Source organism: Rhamphochromis longiceps, linkage group LG5 (genome assembly GCF_057381845.1).
Source record: "Rhamphochromis longiceps isolate RC_006_pf linkage group LG5, R_longiceps_female_GT1.1, whole genome shotgun sequence".
NCBI classification, from domain to species: Eukaryota; Metazoa; Chordata; class Actinopteri; order Cichliformes; family Cichlidae; genus Rhamphochromis; species Rhamphochromis longiceps.
The window spans coordinates 36777517-36798190 of record NC_140561.1 but is presented as its reverse complement, the minus strand read 5'-3'; the positions used below and the strand labels follow the sequence as shown (position 1 = coordinate 36798190).

At 38.7% G+C, this 20674-nt stretch overlaps 1 protein-coding gene across 2 annotated transcripts in view; it reads left to right on the top strand.

Moving 5' to 3' along the window:
• tox2 (TOX high mobility group box family member 2) overlaps window positions 1-11517 on the top strand; it is a 91680-nt gene extending 80163 nt beyond the window's left edge. For both annotated transcript variants that reach the window (XM_085407475.1, XM_085407473.1), the window contains 4 exons: window positions 4994-5074; window positions 8173-8583; window positions 8666-8814; window positions 9490-11517. In XM_085407475.1, the coding sequence (XP_085263601.1) occupies window positions 4994-5074; window positions 8173-8583; window positions 8666-8814; window positions 9490-9532 (684 nt within the window). In that variant the 3' untranslated portion in view covers window positions 9533-11517. The remainder of the gene's footprint in view (window positions 1-4993; window positions 5075-8172; window positions 8584-8665; window positions 8815-9489) is intronic.
• Window positions 11518-20674: the final 9157 nt, after the last annotated feature.

Below are 20674 nucleotides of genomic sequence, written 5' to 3'. Positions count from 1 at the left end.
GTATTCACTCACCTTCTAGATCTGCTTTTGGGTTCCAACAATTGTTGATGGACATACTGAGTTTTATTTAGCTGGTGATAATTTTCCTTGGCTTCGCCATTATAATGAGCAACCCGTTTTTTTGAAAGTTGAATAATGCATCAGTAAAAACTTGTAATTCTGATTCTAAAATTAAAGAACTACCTGCCACTCTGAGTGATTGCAGCTTGCATGAGAGTGAAGCAAATAAAAAATTTTATGCTTTTATTTTATAAAGTGAATTTTCTTGCACTCGGACTTGTAAAGATTTTAACCACCAGCAGTGCAGCTATATTTACCTGAACTGAATGGTCAATTGGATTTTATTATAACCCAACCTGTGCATATGAAACTGCATTAACACGTACTGCAGTTTAGAGGTTTCCTGTCCAGCACATTTTCTCTATTTCATTTTCCACATTCCAGTCCAACAGGCAAAGTCAAAGGTTTTTTTTTGTCTGTGTGTTTGTGGTAACAAATGATGGTGTGAAATGAATGAAAAACGAGACAGTCTGATGATCATGCGCAGACTCATATTTTTAGAATATCCAGTCAGGGCGCAGCCTATTGGGTGTCAAATAAAAGCACCTGTCTCCATGACAAAGTGCAGCCCATTCCCCCCAGCCACCATCTACCAGACCCTATCTAGCATGTGTGTTTTTCTCCCACCAAACCTACTTCATACGCTGGACTTTGGAGGCCGTCTGTCCCTTTTATTTGCAGTTAATTTTTGCCGCCTTCACCAGGGCTCTTCACCATGAATCTTCATTTCGCTGCTGACACCCTTGAATGTGAATTCCTCATTTCCTGTCCTTTTATTTATATCTGTTGCCTGGTGATTTGATCATGCTGGGAATACAAGATTAGCAATTGCCTTGTCCTTGGTTTTGCCTCAAGGACATCTTCTCCTGAAATGTTATTGTTTGTGCTGCTTAACCCCTCGTGTCCCGGTTTCTTATTCACCTTAGATTTTGCACTGCAGATGCAACTCTCTTTCTTTCTGTCTCTGTATGTCTGTCTTCATCTCATGCTTTATGCATTTGTCCTTCACAGCTCTACCTGGGAGCACAGACAAAACTAATAATATGGCAATTCCATCATTAAAATCCAGCCATTTAGCATGCCATTTCACAGTTAATTTTTTGATTTGTTTGTGCATTCATGTGTTTAATCAAACATGTCACCTCGCAAGACACATAATTAACTTGAGGTAATGATGTCATTATGGAATAAAATATAGTAGCCTGTCTGGGCAATAACACAGTGAGTGCTCTAATTATTCTCACTGACTAGCACTGTCATTTATTCCAGGCCAGCAAATGGATAAACTTGATAACCGTGTATTTACAGAGTACAACCAATTCAGCTAGTGCACATTAATCCTCATTAAAGTCATTAAAATTTCTGTCCTGGTCTTTCATAATGAAATAAATTCATGAAAGGACATTATAGCGTACTGCATTCACATCTGCTGGTTGGTAATATAATAGTAAAATGCATTCACAATGCGCTCGTATCCTAAACATTTTCGGTAACATTTGATCCCCTTTGAAAAAAAATGAATAAATGTGACATAAATTTGAGCTTGGTAGTCATTTTCGTTATTTGAATAAATAAAAAACACACTGGTCACATACAAAAGTAAGTGAACCCCTACATGCATTGTACCTTCTGAGGAATAAACTAGATTTTATGCCAATGTCCTGTTTTTGGGTTTTCTGTTTTTACAGGATGCCATAATACCAAGAGCTAAAGAGCTCCTTCAAACTGATTTAAATTGGTCTCCAAATTATTTGAAATAAGTAATTTCACTGCAGGGACGGTTGTCTTCAACTAGGGTAGATTACAAACAACTGCCACTTTCTCCAAAAACTGTTTGATGCCAAACACGTCCAAGAACCCTCAAATTTCATTACAGAATCTACGGTCAAAATGCATTTTTGCATCCAAGGAGACCAGAAGAATGCGCATTTTGAGTCCTGCTGTCCTAAAACAAACATTAAAGCAAAACTAGAGTTAATGAGTGAGCAAAAAGGTAAAGACAAAAATGTGTTCTAGAGAAATGACCAGTTGATATGCTCGGTGGAAGCCAAACACAGTGTTACAGGAGAAGAAAATTATTACAACTGTTACACCTCTAGCTTAGTCTGAGAGCTAGCTTGCTGCCTCAGGGACTGGGCAGCCTGCAGTATTTGCTAATGAAAAAAATAGAATTGTGCATCATATCCAGGACTGTTTGAAGATAATGGGACACCTTCTATCCAAAAGTTAAAGGCAAACTATAAGTAATGACTTAAAAAGTAGAAATGAAAGGTTTTGGTATGACCTGGTCAAACCGTAGATCTGAATCCTGCATTTACAGTATCTGTAGAGATTTTATTAAAGAGAGTCAAATGTTTGCTTGTACAAAGTGTCAAAAGGCCTAAAAAATCCAAGACATGTACTTACTTAATTGTTGGCTGTCATGTCCTGGCTGTCTCTTCCGGACCCACGAGGTGTGCTCTCTCATGTCACAGTCAGACCCTCTGGAGCCATGCAGGACCTCCAGAATGTAAACACAACCCTTCCCCTACACACAGCTTTGTTTTAACTAGATCACAGCCCCTGTTTCCAATTACCTATAGCGCTCGTCAAACACACAGTGCAGCAAAATTCACATAAGTGCACTGAAGGCAGCGTTTTTTATTGCTGTAGTTTATTGAAGAAACGATCAAAAGTTTCATTGTTGTGATTTATGTTCCTTCTGTGATTCTTTTTGTTACGCTTCAGTGTGCATTTTTCCCACTTTGCTTGTGTTGTTGTGTATTCTCCAGTGCCGCCCTTAGGTTTGGCAGAACAAAGTCTTGTTTTTTGTTTTTAAATTCATGTTTATGTTCATATTTTCTTTTTTTATTAAGCTGTTTTCATAGTTTGCACACTATACAGCGCTTTTTAATTCCCAAAGGCCTTTGCTTTATAGTGCAAGATCAATGCATTATTTGGGCTGTGCTATCCCTCAAGGTGACTACATGTTAAAGCTGCCCTAGAAACACAAAAGAACACTTTTCTTGTTTTTGTTATTTAAGATTAAGATCAATTTTCAGTTTTTACTGCAATGGGGGGGAACAGTGATAATGGATTTGGGGAGGAGGGAGGAGAAACCTTAGTATTATTTAATTGAGTCTGTAGATTTGTACCAGGGAGAAAGGGAGGAAAGAAAAGAACACTGTGAGTTTGAAAAGATGGCATGTTTAGATAATAAACTCCTTCTCTGTGTTAAGTTTAAAAATCTGTCATGCAATATTCAACTATTTTAGTCCATTTTCTGCATCTTTGTCTAGTATTCAAACACTGTTGTGCTTTTTTTTCTTTGGTTTTAATGTGCCTCTGCCTATTTCTCCTCCATTTTGCTTCCCGTTTGCTTCCTCTCCTCCTACTTCTCCTCTTACCAATCGTCGGGTCTTTCAGTCGTAGAGTAATCACTCTCTTCAGTGTCAGCAGGGTGCAGAGTTATTGTCTCCTGTAATTAACTGGTTATCAAACAAGAACATTTCATTAAGGTACAATTAGGGGCTAATTCAGCCGGGACACCTCTGTGTCAGGATTACGATAGAGGCATATGCTCTCTCCTTGCAGCTTTGTTATTTTTTATTCATACTGACCTGCAGCCTTTGACGGCTTCAATTGCTAATGAATCCGCCCACTTTGGAATAATTAGACATCCTTAGGCATGGTAATTTATTTAAAAGTATCCGTCGTTGCGCAAATCATTAGCTGTGTTAAATTAATTTGAAATTAAAGCTGCTGGGAGTAGTTTGGGTTATTAAAGAAGCAACCGTGGGTCTGTCAGTCTATAAGAGGTGATGGGTAAGCCCATTTTTATTTTTTTATTTTTTGTTTTTTCAATGAATTTCCTCATGGGCATCATTATTAATTTGATTGATTTTTTTTGCTTGTTTTTATTTTTAAAGTCTGGATGAGTGCTTAATTCATCCATTCTTGTTCCAAAGTGTCTATCACAGAAGGAAAACAATTATGATATTGTAAATAAGGATGAATGAGTGGATAAACATCAGCTGTTTGAACATGAGATTGTATCCGCCGTCATCCCGGTTTGTTTGCTGTTCTTTGTGTATGTCTGTTTGTTTATCGACTGTACGTGTTAGCGGCTGCCAGCCTATGCGCATTTGGCAAGGCATGAATGCTTAATGGTTATCGTACCCCACCTCTTTGAAGGAAATGACCCCGTCCACAGAGCCACAGACAGTCTCCTCGCTGAGGATCAGTAATTACCCGATGCATTTACTCACGCACAAACGTACATTCTCCTTTATATGAAAACGTTCCCGAGATGAGCTGAGATCTGAGTCTTCCTTATCGATTTAAGGATGGACTTTTTGCAACTTGCTTTTCCTGCATCACAAAGGCACTGGCAGCCATAAAGAGCCTGTGAGTGACATGTGATGACATTAATTCGAATTCCCTGTCTTAACGCATCATTTGAGGTTCATTCAGAAGGCTTGAGATTGCTCCTTTGCTAATGCTGTTTTGAATTCTTTTATTTATTTATTTTCCCCCTCGTCTGAATGATTTGCTGGGACATCAGCTCTGATTAAGAGATGAGCAACAGCCTTAATAGAGGAAGAGACAGAAAAGCAGTACACAAAATGACAAACAGCATCTCGCTCCTCATTTCTAACTATTTTCACGCTATTGTGCACAAGCTTTATGCACATTTCATTCTGGATATTCTGAAGAAAAAGAACTACTTTCAGATACGCAAACATCATGCAGATGGTCAAATCTCCCTGACCTGATAACTGGGAAGTGAATGCATTTGATATGCTTTTCATCAAGGAGTACACCGCCGGGTCACGCAATCACACCATGACTCCCAAAATCTCATTCACATCAGTCAGTGTGGACCACAGGGTCATTTTAGCCTTTCACATCACCTTGTAATCAATCGTTGTTGTTGTTGTGTTTGTTCCTGCAGAGCTACAAGAGGAAAACAGAGGCTGCTAAGAAGGAGTACCTGAAAGCCCTGGCCGCCTACAGAGCCAGTCTGGTTTCCAAGGTAACAGCAGGGGTCACGTCTTTGATATACATGGGTCAGCGGCGATATAAGGGATGATAAATTAGACAGAATTCCTTTCACTTTTGTTCCATGGAAAGGGTCCACAAGCTGCACTGAGCTATGTTTGTGCATATATATGTGTGTGTATGTGTAAGAGAGAGAAGGAGCCTGTGTGTGTGCTCACAGGAGAACAGTGAAAATTAGGCCTCAAACACACCCGATTTGGAAGCTGGGGAGAAATGGAAAGTAATAGTACATGCGTGTGTGTTTGCGTGCGTGTGTACGCTCATCGCTGTGCATGTGCAAAAGTAGAAGTGGACATTACCTGTCATTTGCTATCCTCTTGGTGTTTCTGTCCTCCCTGATGCGCCACTAATGTGTTGCCTGAGGTTTGCGCACAACTACCGCTCTCTCTTTGATGCAGGTTACTACAGTTTAGCTCAGCACATTAACATATTTCTATCAATGCTTGTGTAAAAAACAAAACAATTCCTAATTATTTTCTTAAAAAAGCTGCTAGACTACTCCTCATTGGTTTGTCTGTACTACAGTCGTGATGGTACAGGGATATCAGTCTTTAGGTGTTCAGCATTTCATTTCTCCCTTTCTGCATTGTGTTTTTTTTAAATACAACTCTAAATTGCATTAGCATATACCGAGCCCCTCCTCTTTTCCCTCCCTCCTCCTGTCTCCACTAAGCACAGCGCCTCACTTCCTCTCATGCTCATGGGCCGAAAACAAGCACCTTGATTAAGGCATGAATAGTTAATTCATCAGCCTCTTCACTGTGGCGTACTTTCAGCTAAAAAGACTATTCTCATCTCTTGTCTTTGCTGCAATTAGACATTCATGTCATTGCTCCTATACAGGGGCTTGATTGATACTATATGCTGGTAGATTGCCAGTCAAAAATCTGACTGACTAAAATAAGCCTGCAGACCCTCCTTCACTCATTCAGGATCAGCCAATCTGAATGCAGAGCTGAATCTCATGATTCACCACGACTCTCTTTTTTTAAATTACCAATGAAGGGGTCTTTTCAGAGTGAATCGGGGTGGGTGGAATTGGAGGTAATTGGAGCTTCATTTGAAAGATTCACTTCTTAAGCGTGCACCTGTTGCCTTTTTGTTTTGTGACTCATGTTAGTTTGTTTGTGAGGAGAAAAGACAAACTAAAGTTTCATAGCTACCCACTATATGCCATGTCATTTCTCTCATGTTTGTTTCAATCCAAAAAACTCCACACTGAAAATTTAAAAAGTTTACATTTTAAAAAGGTGCACTTTATATTAAATATTGTATTCGTTTCAGTATTTGCAAACCATCTTTCAACTTAAATATTGTTTATTGTAAATCCTTCTGCTGCAATACACAACTTTAAATGTCTGCAAGTCTCAAGTTGACACAGATCAAATCTATTATCTCACTCTTTTCCTCTCCCCTCACTTCATTTTTTTTAGCATTTCATTTTCCACTTGACCCTGCGAATGTGGCTGTCTCTCTTCTTTATCCATCCATTCATTCCCGTTCCATTGATTATTTCAGGGATTCAGTTGGATGGATGGAAGCCATAAAAAAGTAGCAAACCACCACATATAACTCCAACCAGTCCGACAGTTAATGAGAAATACTGGATGCATTTCATAGATAGACATACACTTTCCTCCACGAAAAAAAAGGGAGACAGAACAGTCTGCAGAGCAGATGTGTGTGTACTGCATGTGAGTGCAGTGGAGGTGGGCGGGGCTGGGTGATTTAATACATTAAAAACAGAAAGAATGAAGAATGGGTGGGAACTATAGGTTGAATAAGCAAAGATAGCTTAACATAATAATGAATGCTTTAAAATTTGAGTACTCTGTGTTTTTTAAACGGTACAGCCATGTGAAGAGGACGGTAGACTCTTTACGCATTAGATATACTAAAACAGTTTGTGACTTAGGAGGCTCTAAAAATATTTATACAACCTCAGATGAGCAGCAATACATGACATATGACACCATGGCATTGTTTATGAAACAAACACTAAGCTAAATTGGAAAAGTGTGAATAACTAAGTATGCCCCATGATTCAGTAGCTTCTAAAACCACCTTTAGCAGAAATAACTTGAATGTTATCATTTTCTGTAAGTATTAATCAGTCTGTCACATTGTTAAGGAAAGAATTCAGCCCATTATTTTTTACAACCGTCATTTTATTGATGTTTTGTGGGGTTTTGTTTATGCACAGTTCTCTTACGGTGCTTACAAACATTTCAATCAGGTTGAGGTTGAGGTTGCTGCTTTGCTTGGGATCATTGTCCTGTTGCATGACAGTTTTGGCCAAGCTTTAGCTGTCAGGCAGATGGCCTCACATCTGACTCTAGAATAGCTAGCTCACTGACTGCAAGGTGCCCAGGTCCTGTGGCTGCAAAACAAACCAAAACCATCACCCCTACACCACTGTGCTTGACAGTTGGTGTGAGGTGTGTTTCTGATCGGCTGTTTTTGGGTTTTGAAAACCAAACATCTCTGCTTTGGTCTTGTCTGTCCCAAGGACATTGTTCCAGAAGTTGTGGTTTGTTCAGGTGCAACTTTGCAAACCTAAGCATTGCAGCCATGTTCTTATTAGAGAGAAAGTACTTTCTCCTGGAAACCCTTCCATACCAGCCATACTTGTTTAGTCTTGTTCTAATTAAACTGCCATAAACTTGAACATTTAGCACGCTGAAGCCTGTAGACTCTGAGAAGTATTTCTTGCATTGCATGGTTTGACCTTGGGGTATATTTGATGGGATGTCCACTTCTGGGATGACTGGCAGCTGTCTTGAATAGTGTGAATAATCTTTCTCACTGTACAGTGCTTTTATACATCTTTTATAGACTTGCTGATGATGATTAATCAAGTGTAGCACTTACTGTCTTTATTCCTATGGAAATAGTAGGGGTGTCATTTGCAATATACAGCTTGTGCATTTTGCTTATTACTGGTAAACTCGAGGCTCAGTGTCTTCCCCAGGAATATATACTGGGTTCTATGTTGTACTGCAATAAGCCATAAGAGTTAACACATTGTTACATGGAGTGTAACTATTGTTCTTGATTTTCTCTCTCTTTAAGACATATAATGACCCCGTGGAGACAAAAAGTGCCCAGACAAGTCAGGCTTCTCCACATATGATGCCAGGCAACCCGCCGCTGTACAGTGTGCCACCTCCTCCCCAGCCGACATCGCCATACCTGGGGCCTGGGGCCTTCCCACTTACTGACCTGCAGAGCTATGCAGGACACGCCCCTCGCCACACTCTGTCGCAGACACTCAGCCAATCGCAGATGCTGCCCAGCATTAGTGCCTCTCCCCCTTCCTCCTTCCAGATCAGCCCACCACTTCACCCCCACCAGCAGCTCTCCCTGCACCAGAGCTCACTCCTCAACCAGCCTATCCGCATGCAGCAGGTCCAGTCCCAGTCAATCATCTCTCACCAGATGGGGCTTCAGGCCTCTCTTCACTCCCCACCTCCAGGGCAGCAGGTATAGTGACAAACTAAGACACGTCTGCTGCTAGGAGATTATAATTTAAGATGTGTGCCTAATTTTAATGTACTCCCTATAGGGTTTTTCCCACCTCCAGTCAGAGTACCAGAAGAGCATTGGGGGTTCCCAGTCTCCAGGAGCTCCTGGCCCTGGTCCAGGCCCTGGAGTGGCTCAGACCCATGATTGGGACAGTGAATACTGCAATCGGGAGTGTGGCAACCACTGCAGGTCAGTGGGAATTCTTCACATCATATTGTGTTAAATAAATGTGGAACACAGACAAACTAATTACATTTAATGGTAAAAAGCCTCAATTAAAGAATGGAATTTGACACCATATTTACCTCATAATTTAGGTTGCATTTGCCCTTAGACCAGAATTCCTGCAGAAATAAGTTATAGTATAGTTATAGCTAAGGCAGCAGATGTCTCTTCCACTGCTTTTGCAAAGTAAGTGTTGAAAATTGTCAGCTCTGTTCCATTGAGACGGGGGTGACAGCTGTAGAGGTAATGGTGAGATAATAGAGCTTGTCATGTGTTTGTCAGACAGCAGTAAAAAGAAGAGAAAAAAAAACAAGTTCCATACACAAGTTTTCACTCTTATTATACTAAATGATTTGGCAAACTGCGCAGCCCTGCAGCACTGGAAGATATCGTAAGTCAATAGTGCTGTTCATGCTCAATTACAGTGCAATTTTTATTTCATTAAGAGGGTTTGTTTTGAGAAACAAACTAAGAAAAATTAAATGATCACCACCAGAGAACGATCATGCAATCAAGGAAAAATGCACCTCTGATTTCCCTCTTCCTTTCTATTTTGTAGAGTTGTAGAGTGTGACTCATAATCTAAACTGTGCCTTTGTTTTTGATTTTCCGTTTTTCTGTTTATTTGTTTTTTTCCAGTGGCAACATGATAGGCAGGGACAAGCCACTCTACCTCACCTGAAACTGAAGATGATACTCTGTCGACAAAAACGACACAGAGGAGTCTACTCTCATCCCCTATTCCACTCCCCCACTCCTCCCCCAACCCTCCCATTCTTCTTCTTCTTCTTCTTCTGACGTGCACACTTACATGCAGTGTACACTTGACATACAAACACACACACGCACATGCAAACACACACATGCCGCTTCACACACACAATCACACACGTCACCACCTTTTTTTGTCAGTGTAATTTTTATTTTTCTCAGTTTCTAGAACTTGTGAACAGAGTTTGATGACTACTGTCTGTACCACTTAATGTATTAGCAGTCCTCTTGCTGTTGAAATTTGCCAAGCACTTATAAAGCCTCCCCCCACGCCCTACCCACCCGACCCTCTCCCACCTTCTGAATTGTGTGTCTCTGCCCCCTCTCTGATACAGGCCGGGCTGCAGAGCACTTCTCTCGTGTGTCACCATAAAGTCCCCTCAGGGACCCCATCCAGCTTTAATTAGAACGAGAAGAAAGAAAAATACTCCTTTCCTTTAATCGCTTTATTTTCCATTTGTTTTTTTCCTTTCTTTGTTGTTATTGATGCTGTTTTATTTATTTCTGGCTTGCAAAGCCGTTCCTCTTTTTTTGCCAGTAAGCGATGGGCCCTGTTCTATAGAGAAATATTAACATTTAGTAGGTTCTAGCAGGCCTTGATGTTATCGTAGCTTTGCTTAAGGGCCTGCAAATTAATACAAAAGTCTGGGTGGGGAAGAGAAACAAAACAAAAAGAATCTTTTTTAATATTAAAGACCTGTTGAGGTCTATGAGCTGTCACAGTGTGATTGTAAATATCACTTTTATGGGATCAAATTGGGAATTGGAAGTCCAGATAGATTTGTTTCTTCTTTAATATTACCTGTAAGTCATTGTGTGTGCGCGTGTGCGTGTGTGTGTGTGTGTGTGTGGGGGTGGGTTTGTGGGCGCATGCATGCCTGGACGTTAGAATGTACCACATTCATGACGTGTGCGGCTGAGTATGTATGTGCGTACATGCACGGACACATGTGTGCAGGAGTGTCTCAGCGTTCGGGCGTCGAGTCTTTCTCGTGAATTTTAACAGCCTTGTGCAGCTGGATTTCAGAGGAGTATTTCACACTCTCATTCTTGCATTAAATCTGTGCTCACTGGTGTGTTTTTTTCCAATAAAGTTCAATCTAAAACTGAATACACAATATGTGTCCTGCAGATCATTAAATGGAAAGAGCCAGGTGAGAGACAGAGAGCAAAGAGATAGAAAAAGAGAAAGAAGCGCTGTGAAATAAAATGAGATGTAATGTTGCAGGTGAAAAAAAATTGCCTCAAAATGCCTGCCCCACCCTTCTGTTATGTTGTCTGACCATAATGTCAGTTTTGTGTCCTTCTACAATGAGAAGTGAAGTAATGAAATATGTGAATGGAGCCATCACAGCCACATTACGGTGACTTTTATAACTTTCCAGTTGGTGTTTGGTTGTGTTGATCTCATCTTTTTTTAAACTTTTGTGTGATTAACAGAAATGCATTTTGCTGACAAGACATCTCATTTTTATCTCTTTAAGTGTAGCATCATTTCAGTTTTAGTTGCTGCAAAACTATAACTTTTTAAGTTGTGTACAAAAAAACCCTGCCAATTGTAGTTATTTTATTTGTAAAGCCAGTAATGATAAATATTTTAAATGGTTATCAGCATATTGTTTTCTGCTAGTTGCCCATCAGCCATTTGACAGGTTCTTATTTATAAAATAAAGTAGATCACCTTTGCTTCTTATGATGGAGGTATATTTTTATTCTTATTTTATTGTTTCTTTTCTTTGGTTTGATAAACTTAATGATGATGACCACAACAATGATTATTTCTTTATTTTTTACATTTTGGGTGCTGCTCTTTTCTTTTCTTGCCAGCAGCATCGGTTTGTGTCACAATGCTTCTTTTATTTCAAACCTGCATAATAAAGACTAAAAAGTTTAAAAGTGATCACGCCTGCTCTTTTCCCTGCGGACTTAATGTCTCTCTTTTTGTTTTTTTCCTTCTCTAATTAGATGATCACACCTTTTGTGAGGACGTGGTAATAGTTATTTTAAAAAAATCACAAACACCCCCAACTTTCTGTACTGTACACTGCATTTGCACCAAGGAAGGTCACATATTTGTATCCTAAATTTACATTCAACTCAGGGCTCCAATGGCATCAACTAATTAACCATGGATACAGTGTGCACCAGCCTGCATTGATATTGCCAGTAAACTATTTTAACAAACAAGAGAGCAGATGCGAGAAGACGTTTGCTTGTGAAAGTAGTGCATCGTAGGCGTCTAGTGTGAGATAAAGAGAACAGAGGAATGCAATGTGCATACAAACTCAGGCAACCGTCCAAGTGCTGATTTTACCCCAATTGCACACAAGTCTTCTTAGAGACTTTATGAGAGAGGGGAAGAAAGATTGAAATGGAACTGTCATGATCCCTTCATTCAATGTTTTATTCATGTTATGTCTGCCTGCCGTCTCTTCTTCAGTAGTATTGAATTGGCAAATAGATCATTATTGGACAATTGGAAAACCTGCCACTTTGTGATATGACACACATTATATGAAAATCACAGTCATACATTCTTAATGTAGTGTCAGATAAAAGAGGTTTTGGGTGAAGACACACAGACTTGCCTCTGTGCCTTTTGTGTGCATGCAGTCTTGTGCTCGTATGAATATCTTCTTATGGAAGCGTGTTTCTTCTTTTTTATGTTTGGGTGTTGCCTCTCTAGCTGTAGGTATATTTGTGCATACAAAAGTGGTGTGGTAACAATAGGCTGTTTCTGCTCTACTGTGAATTCAGTCTGTGCTTGCAATCACTGTCTGAAGTAATACCGTAGTAAATACTTCTAGAAGACCATATCAATTTGACACTTCCATCAGCTCCTTTAATCCCATCCCTCATCCCAAAGTCAAAGTCATGAGGCCAACAGAGAATGAAAGGCAACAATTTATGGTGGAGGATGCCATTGAGAAGAGGTGAGTGCAGCAGTCTTGTTGGTTTCCATTGATTTGAAAAGACCACTGCTGCAACTAAATGGATGATATGAGTAACAGCAGGCAGGATGACAAAGACGGGGTCAGTGTGGTATCCATCTAGTAGACGGTGATGAGAAACTTGTAAAAGTTTATCTTTAATGTGTCGTCCAAAAGGTTAAAACTACCACAAAAGTATCTTTGCATGCAAAAATGCAAAGACAGACAATATGGACAGATGTGTGCAGTGTCCTCAAATATTTTATGATCCAAATAACCCAGTGTTTTTTAGTGCTAGAAACACACCGTACATGCATTAACTTTTGTTTTCTTTATTTATATTACAAAAAAGCCTGGACTGCAAGTTGAGAATAGCCAGCGATGGAAAATTTTCATCACCAACACACTTGTAAATTTCCCCTGTTAGGTTTAAAATTCTTCTATATTTGCTCATTACCAGTGTACTTTAAATGAGGGGGAGGGGTGAAGCTGATTCCATGATACTGGCTTCCCTCTGTCCTTTGAGTTTAGCTTGATACAGGTGAGAAGGTCAGTACTATGGTTAAACGAAACGCTTACATGCAACTGAACTCCAAACACACCAACCCTCAGAGACCAGCCACTGCAGCATATAGACAAAATGTTTCAGTTGCAACTTTGGTGCTGCGGTAAGAGAAACAAACAGCAGGAAATGTGGGTGGTTTTAACAAGAAATGAGTTTCGCTTTGTGTTGAGAATCAGTTAAGGTTTCTTTTTTATGCTGACTGTACTGCACAAAATGTGTTGGTTAATCTACAAAACAGAAGATTTCCTGCATAATTCGCGAATAACAATTTAACATGAAATCTTATAATTATTCTGCTTTTCTTTACAAAAAAAGAGCTAAAGTGCTTTTTCTAAGTAATCAAACACTAAAAATTTGCCAAAAACACCCCCAAAACAAACGTGTATAGATAGCTCTTTTTGAGTTGGTTCACCTAAGTATCAGCTTCATGCTGTTGCACAAAACACTAAAGCAAACATGGGGCTACAACATATATCAGAAAGGTGAGGCACAAAGCATACTTGCGGTTTCACACCTGTAGACATTTACGTAATCCAGCATATATGCTATGTCAGTTTTAGCAACCCTTCGGTAGGTCTTGTGGTGACCGAATTTTATCCGTTTCCTGTCTTTTTTTTTTTTTGCAATATTACAAACAAATGTTTCAACGGGTTGCATATATCTGTTCAATAATGAGGAGTTCATTTTTTTAAAAATTTAAAATTCCCCTCAGACTCATTGTGATACATCAGGTGAGGAAGAGTTTCTCACTATGATTGGATTAACTCAAATTTAAATGTATCAATATCAATTTAGCAACGTTGCCTCACACCTTGTAAGTGGGTTTCATGACATTATATGGCAAAAACTACACAGTTATTACTGTTACTGCATCATAGCCAAGCTAAATATTTGCAGTAATCTGTTGAAAATTTGTTTTATGATGCTGCCACTTGCTAATGAATAAAAATCAACTCCAATAATTAATAAACACCCCATGTCTTTTCCGAAGTAATTAGCCATTTAACATCAATGTGTCTAATATGTCAACTAACTAATGAAACAATGGAAGATTTAGTACCTTGGAAGGCAGATATTTCTGTCTGGTATGTATAACACTAAAACAGATCTAAATAATTATCTTTAATCTTCAAATGTAAGACACTAGACTTTTTGCTTTCTATTTCACAATGCAACATGGATACTTAAAAGGCATGCTTGTTGATCTGCTCACTGTATCAACAGGGAGCAGATCACTGTTGATACATTTGTCCACTGCTTGTTTCACAATCTAAGAGTGACCAAAAACTTAGTTGTTGCAGGTCTGGTTCACTGTCACAGTGTAATTCATTTCAGACAATGCATATTTCCTACACATTATTCTATTAAACTGCAACGAAAAAGGGATGTACAAAAGCTCATACTGCACTTTCGATTTTTGTGTATATGTGAACATTGTGGTTTAGAGTGTTAAGTCAGTAGTGTCCAGATGACACCCTTTTTGATAGGTAGCACAGTTCCTGTCCCCCAGTCCCACCCACTCATTTGGCTGTGGGACAAGAACCCTCATCTCTGTAAAAAACCCGCAGTTCTCACTGACTAAGAGGTAAAATAATAAAGTTTCACATTTCTTCATCTCAGCATTTCTTAAGTCTTGACTTGAAGTGGAGATGAGTCAGATCATGAACCGCACACATAACTATTTTCTCATCACCACTGCTGTCGTCTGTGAAAGTCAAGTCCCTTTATGCCCTGGATCACCTCAGACTGGAGCCACAGAAAGACGACCAAACATACGCAGTCATTTTAGATGTTTGTTAAACACTGCAGCTGCTCTATTTGAGCAATATCGCCCACACATGCTCCACCTTAGATCCTCTAATAACTGCATGCTGGAGAGAGTGTCAGAAAGAAACGGTTGTGTTATTGTAATAAGGTTCCTGTCCAGATGTTTGGGATTAAAGGCTTGTTATGAAAATACAATATAGTTACTTAGGAAGATAGGTATTCGGGTCTGTCATGCACATGGCATGTAACACTGTTAAAATAAGTCTGATGATGGGATTGGGAAAGGATTCAACTCTATATAGTGCAACATCTTGGCATGTTTTATAATAGACAGTCCTAGCATTTGGTTGGTATAAAAGGAGTTATGTTCTTAAAATCAGCACCATAGCAACCAATCTGTGGAACATGCTTTGCCAATATACAGTAAACATAGCATCACTATACATTAGAGTGATTTACTTATCTTACCATTGCTGTGATACACTCGCAAGAAACACTGCTCATTTCAAACGTGTAATTATCAAATGCAACATATGGGAAAAATAAAGATCCTGCAAAATGGAACAAGGTTGTCCAGCCCACCATATTCAATATACTGCATGTAATATTTTGACAGAGTTTACCACTGATTTTATTGGCTGAGCATTGGCTAATGTAGTGTATTGTGTTTCATATTATCGTTACTCTGAAGCTGCCGTCAAACGATGAAGGTCAGACAGATGTGTTACATTACACCCACAGTTATATGAATAATTTCTTTAGTTTGTTCTGTTGACCCATTTAATCGGATAAATCTGACTGAATTCAAGATGAAATAGCTACATGGTTAGTATGCAATGACTAGTATTTCTGGTAATCTACTGAGGAGTATGAAGTAAGCTAGTTAAAAATATAGACATAAATACTTTTATATTATCTAAAGTCTAAATGTATAATTTGACTATGAAAAATAACAAGAACATAATATTGTTGTTCAGGGAACATCAGCAACCACTATGACATTCTCATACTGAAATTTGATGTTCAAACCAATTAAATCGTAGTTAGTATGATTAAACATACTATGTCTTTTCCCAAGCTGTTCTGCAGGCTGCAGACATGCTTCTTCATTAAACGTTTATGTGATTTCTTTTATTACACTTTTGAATAAATTTAATGATAGGATATTTCTTTTGGCCACTCTTTTTCCCCCACTTCACTGATAACAACAGACTTCAAACACAATGCGACTGCAGAAAAATAACTTTTTACAGCTTGCTTCTTTGTGCAGAGAAAATTGAGCATTTATTCAATGCTTTTATCACGAAGTATATGTATAATTTTACCAAGTAACTGTCAGTGCAGATGAGGGCTGTGTGCAATTCGTGGCTCATAATGGCAAATATTTCCCAGAATCTCTTTTTTAAAAATTATGGGGAATTTTTTTTCCTTTTTAATTTTTGTCCATTTTTTCGTCAGCATGCCTAAGACATCAGCTCAGATCTCTCTGATCTTTTATAAATCTGAGCTTCTTTTGCAACGATAGCCACAGTTAAATGCTAGATGATGCACTATTATGCTGGAAGATGTCTTTACTGCCTTTTTTCTTTGCAGTACATTCTCCAGTGTAAAGAACATTGACCTTTATAGCTCACTTTAATCAGTGTGTCACACTCAGTATCTCGGGTGATTGACCTGATGTCTGTGAGACTTTTGTTCACCAAACAAATCACTGGAAACAATTGGAAAGAAACATCAAATCAAAAAAGTTTTAAGGTTTTTGCACTATCAACTAAGAGGTGGGATGAATATCTCTTTGCATCTTTTGATCTCTGAAAATTGTCATATTTTTGTCAGTTCCTGAGCAAAAGAAATCAATTTAGAATGCTGTTTGGTTCAAAGGAAATTAAAGGGAGGACAAATTGGATTGCCTTGTTGTCTTATTGTTATCACTGTGAACTCCATTGTGTCTCAAGCATGGCATGTCATGCTCAGGTAGTTTTCCTCTTTTACCAATTACAGTTTTTGTGTACCTGCAAAATCCAGAATGCTTTGTGGATGATTGCAATTTTCATATTTCAAATCCAATATGCCGCTCTATCTTTAAACCCTCTCACTTTCTATTTATGTCTGTGTGACAAACTTGTTTTTTTTTCTTCCCAAGGGACATTTATTTTTGTCAGGTGCATCTGCATTCATTAGAATCAAATACACAAGAATGTTTTTCTTCTTTTTCTTTAGTTTCATCCCTTACTGCATCTCTTCCAAGTAATGATACTTTCTATCAGTCTAAAGTGTTTTCAATCAGTCTCCCTGGTTTTTAAGAAATTGACTTAAAAGGCTTGGAGCAGGTGAAAAATGTGGATTGAATTCTAACTTGGGATTCAATTCAAAAAATCATCCTGAGCTCAATCACTCACTGAGAGCTACAGGGAAAAATTCAGATTAAGGCCACCATCTAACGTTGTGACTTTTACTAATAAATATTTGTTTTCTGCAAAAATAATTGAACCTTTATTACATTTGATGTGTGCAGAATCTCTGTGTCAGACGTTTAAGACAATGTGTTGCAGTGGTTCGCACTGTTGTCTCACAGCAAAAAGGGTTCTTTGTTTCAAACCTATCTGGAGACTGTCTGTGTGATGTAGATGAGCAGTTTAAAGTACAAAGAATAATGCACTATATAAAACACTATATGCATGTATATTTAATGCTGCTTGTAGCAGTATTTAGAGGAGCCAGTATGACTACAGAAGTGCTATATATTCTGTTCCACATTAATTAATAGCATCTTGGGCTTTTGGAGCCTGTTCAGAAAAACAAATGTTGGCTTACTGAAAAATATCAAAACAGGGTTAGACAGGACAAGTGAACCATTTTCTCTTTGAAACTAAGTTTAAAGCTTTTGGCTGAAGTGAAACAAGTCGTGATTCATCCTCTGGAAACAATGAATGTCCGTATAAGATTTTATCTAAAAGAAAGTGCATCCTCTACATGTTGGGAAATTCCAGCAATCCTTTCAGCCACTAAAATGTGTAAAAGATGAAAACAAAGGGGAACCGTGACAAAGCTAATATCATAGATCAAGAACGATAAGAAAGTTGTTTTAGGGTAGATCTGTGAGAACTTGCAGTTATTTTATAATAATAAACTGTCTATGAATTTTTCAGTAGCAACAGTAAAATAAAACTTTAATGGCAACCAAAGAGCTCAGACTATTTTACTTCACAGTACTGTAAAGTGTTGTACAATAAGACACTGTTGTTCCCGAGTACAACAGCCCCACTGTAAAATTACAGTTCAGTGCTGTACATCTAGCTGATAGGACTTTACTGTTTTTAACAGTGCAACTTCTAACAGAATATGATTATTTTTAAGAAATAGATCAACTTTACCCATTGCCTACAGAAATGGATTGTTTTCTATTCCTTCTGTAATAGCCCTTTAATGATTTAGCTATAAAAAGAAATGTGCTAGTGTGAAAACAACACAGAACCTACCTCACCAATCTAGCCTACTTTAATCTGAACAAATTCATATTAGGAACACTGCGATGTAATCATTCATTAGTAACTTTAATTGCATTTGTTAAGCATGAGCCAGTAATTACTTAAATCCTGTTTTCTTCTCACACCCACATACATGCAGCTTGTGGCCTCTCCTTTCTCTGCTCATCAGCCTCGGATAACAAACACAGGAGAACACTTTGGAAAAGGCACTTTTTAATACATTTCTTTTGAAAAATGGATTATCAAATTAATGGAAACTGCTCAATAACTGCTGCAGTGAGGAATGCTTCCCACCTAATTGAATTAGGGTTTTCATTTCTGTGATTTCTGTGTTTGTTTTTGGCAGCTGCCATCTGTTTGCCTGGGACCAGCTCTATTAATAAGCTATTCAGATTGAGATGGGGCTTTATTCCAGCAACTGTTTCTCACCTCCTCTCTCTCCTTCTCTCTCTCTCCCTGCCTTTCCCTTTTTCTCACTTCCTTGCTCACTCAAATGATTGTCATGGAAATCATCAGAGGTGCCAAACCACAGACAAAAGAAAGAGCTTTAACATACACCTGAGCCAAAAAGAACAGAACTGTATTCTAATTGCGATGGGAACAATTAAGACTGTGCATATTTATTGACAGGGGACTTCACACAGGAGCATATGCTCATGAATACCAAAAAAAAAAATGGAATGAAAAGAAGGCAGGATGGGGTGGGGTGGTGGGGTAGGGGGACTGGTGTGTTTATATGATGATGATACTATATGTTTAAATGGTTAAAATGCCCACAAGCAAAATATCTGTCTGTCATTTCCTTTGCAGCTATTACACACTCACATAGAATATTTTACTTTAACACTTTTCTGAAAGAAATATGGTCCCTTCCCACTTTGCAATTTTTAAAAAAGTACTTAAAGTGCTTGACATCAAGCAATATTAACTCCCACTTTCTTCCTCTCCCTCTCTTTCTTCTTCTCTTCTCCACCTCTCCTGTTGACAGCTACAGTCTCCCTTTCAATGTTCCAAGAACAAGGAAGTCCAATCTGAGCTTTGCTCAGTATTCTGATCACACAGCTCTCTCCTCCAGTAAAACAAGTCTACTTTAAAATTCATAACTACATTTGGAAAGAATAAAAGGGTGCCCTGATGGAATATTTCCAAGGAGCTTACTTGAGCGAAAATACAATTCGCTTTGGCATATTTAATAACTCTAACCTGGTCTTTAAGACATACAGTAGTAATAACAGTTTCTTTTAAAAAAAAATAAGGTAACTGAAAAAAGAAATTCAGCCTATACCTTAGCATGAAATGACTACCTATAATTCCTGCCTCTAGGAGCCCGGTGAGAGAATAATAGAGGGGGGGGGAGAAAAAAAAGGAAGGGGAAATAAAGGAGACAGGAGATAGTGAGAAGCTCGTCAAAGTTGGAAAGAGTCAGCTTTCCCTTTAATTCTGTTTTTTTCTCTCTTCTGCCCAGGAGGCAGTTTGAATTGAATCAAACAACCTAGATTGATTAAGCTTGGATGAATGACTTTCCAATGACACAGGATTCGGCGTTAGCCTCACCCCATCCCTCTGTACATATTTGACATGGTTATTGAGGAGTTGATGTAAAAGTGATTGCATGGTTGCTTCTTTTTGGATTCTGTGCAACGTTGACATGTTCGAGCTATGCTAAATGTTGTTGCCATTGTTCAGTTCCTTGAAAGTCGCATTTGATTCCCGTTGAACCCTGCTTTGATTCGAATGCCTCTCAGGAAGAAAAGCACAATGAACGAGTATGAGAAAATAGATAACATGCTCTTCCAATTGGAATATGAATTGCTCTGCTTGAGCCTAAGTATTAATCTCTTGTCCTCTTTCTACTCTGTAGTCCTTTTGTGTTTGTGGGAAGGGAAGAGTGGGGAGGGGGGCACAGTATTGAATATTGTGGGATGTCCTGTTCTGAATTTGGTCAGGACCAATCAAAGCTTGAGTGCTCTCTCTCTCTCTTTCCACACAGAACATGAGTACTCTCTTTGTGATTCTTCTGTGTGGAGACACAGAGACCCCTACTGCCTCTGAAAGGTACACTGACACTGGATTTGTCTCTCATTCCTTAGTATTCCACTGCCACCTGCCTGCTACGAGTGTAATGCCAGTATGAGGATCACAAGCCTGTAATACTGAAAAACTTGCACTTGAGCATATGTGTTAAACATTTACAAAACTCAATGGCATCGCTCTTTGGTAGTTACAAAAACCCCCACCAAAATACATGAAAACACCTGCACAGTTAATACAAGTGTATATATATTCGCTCATCCATCTTCCTC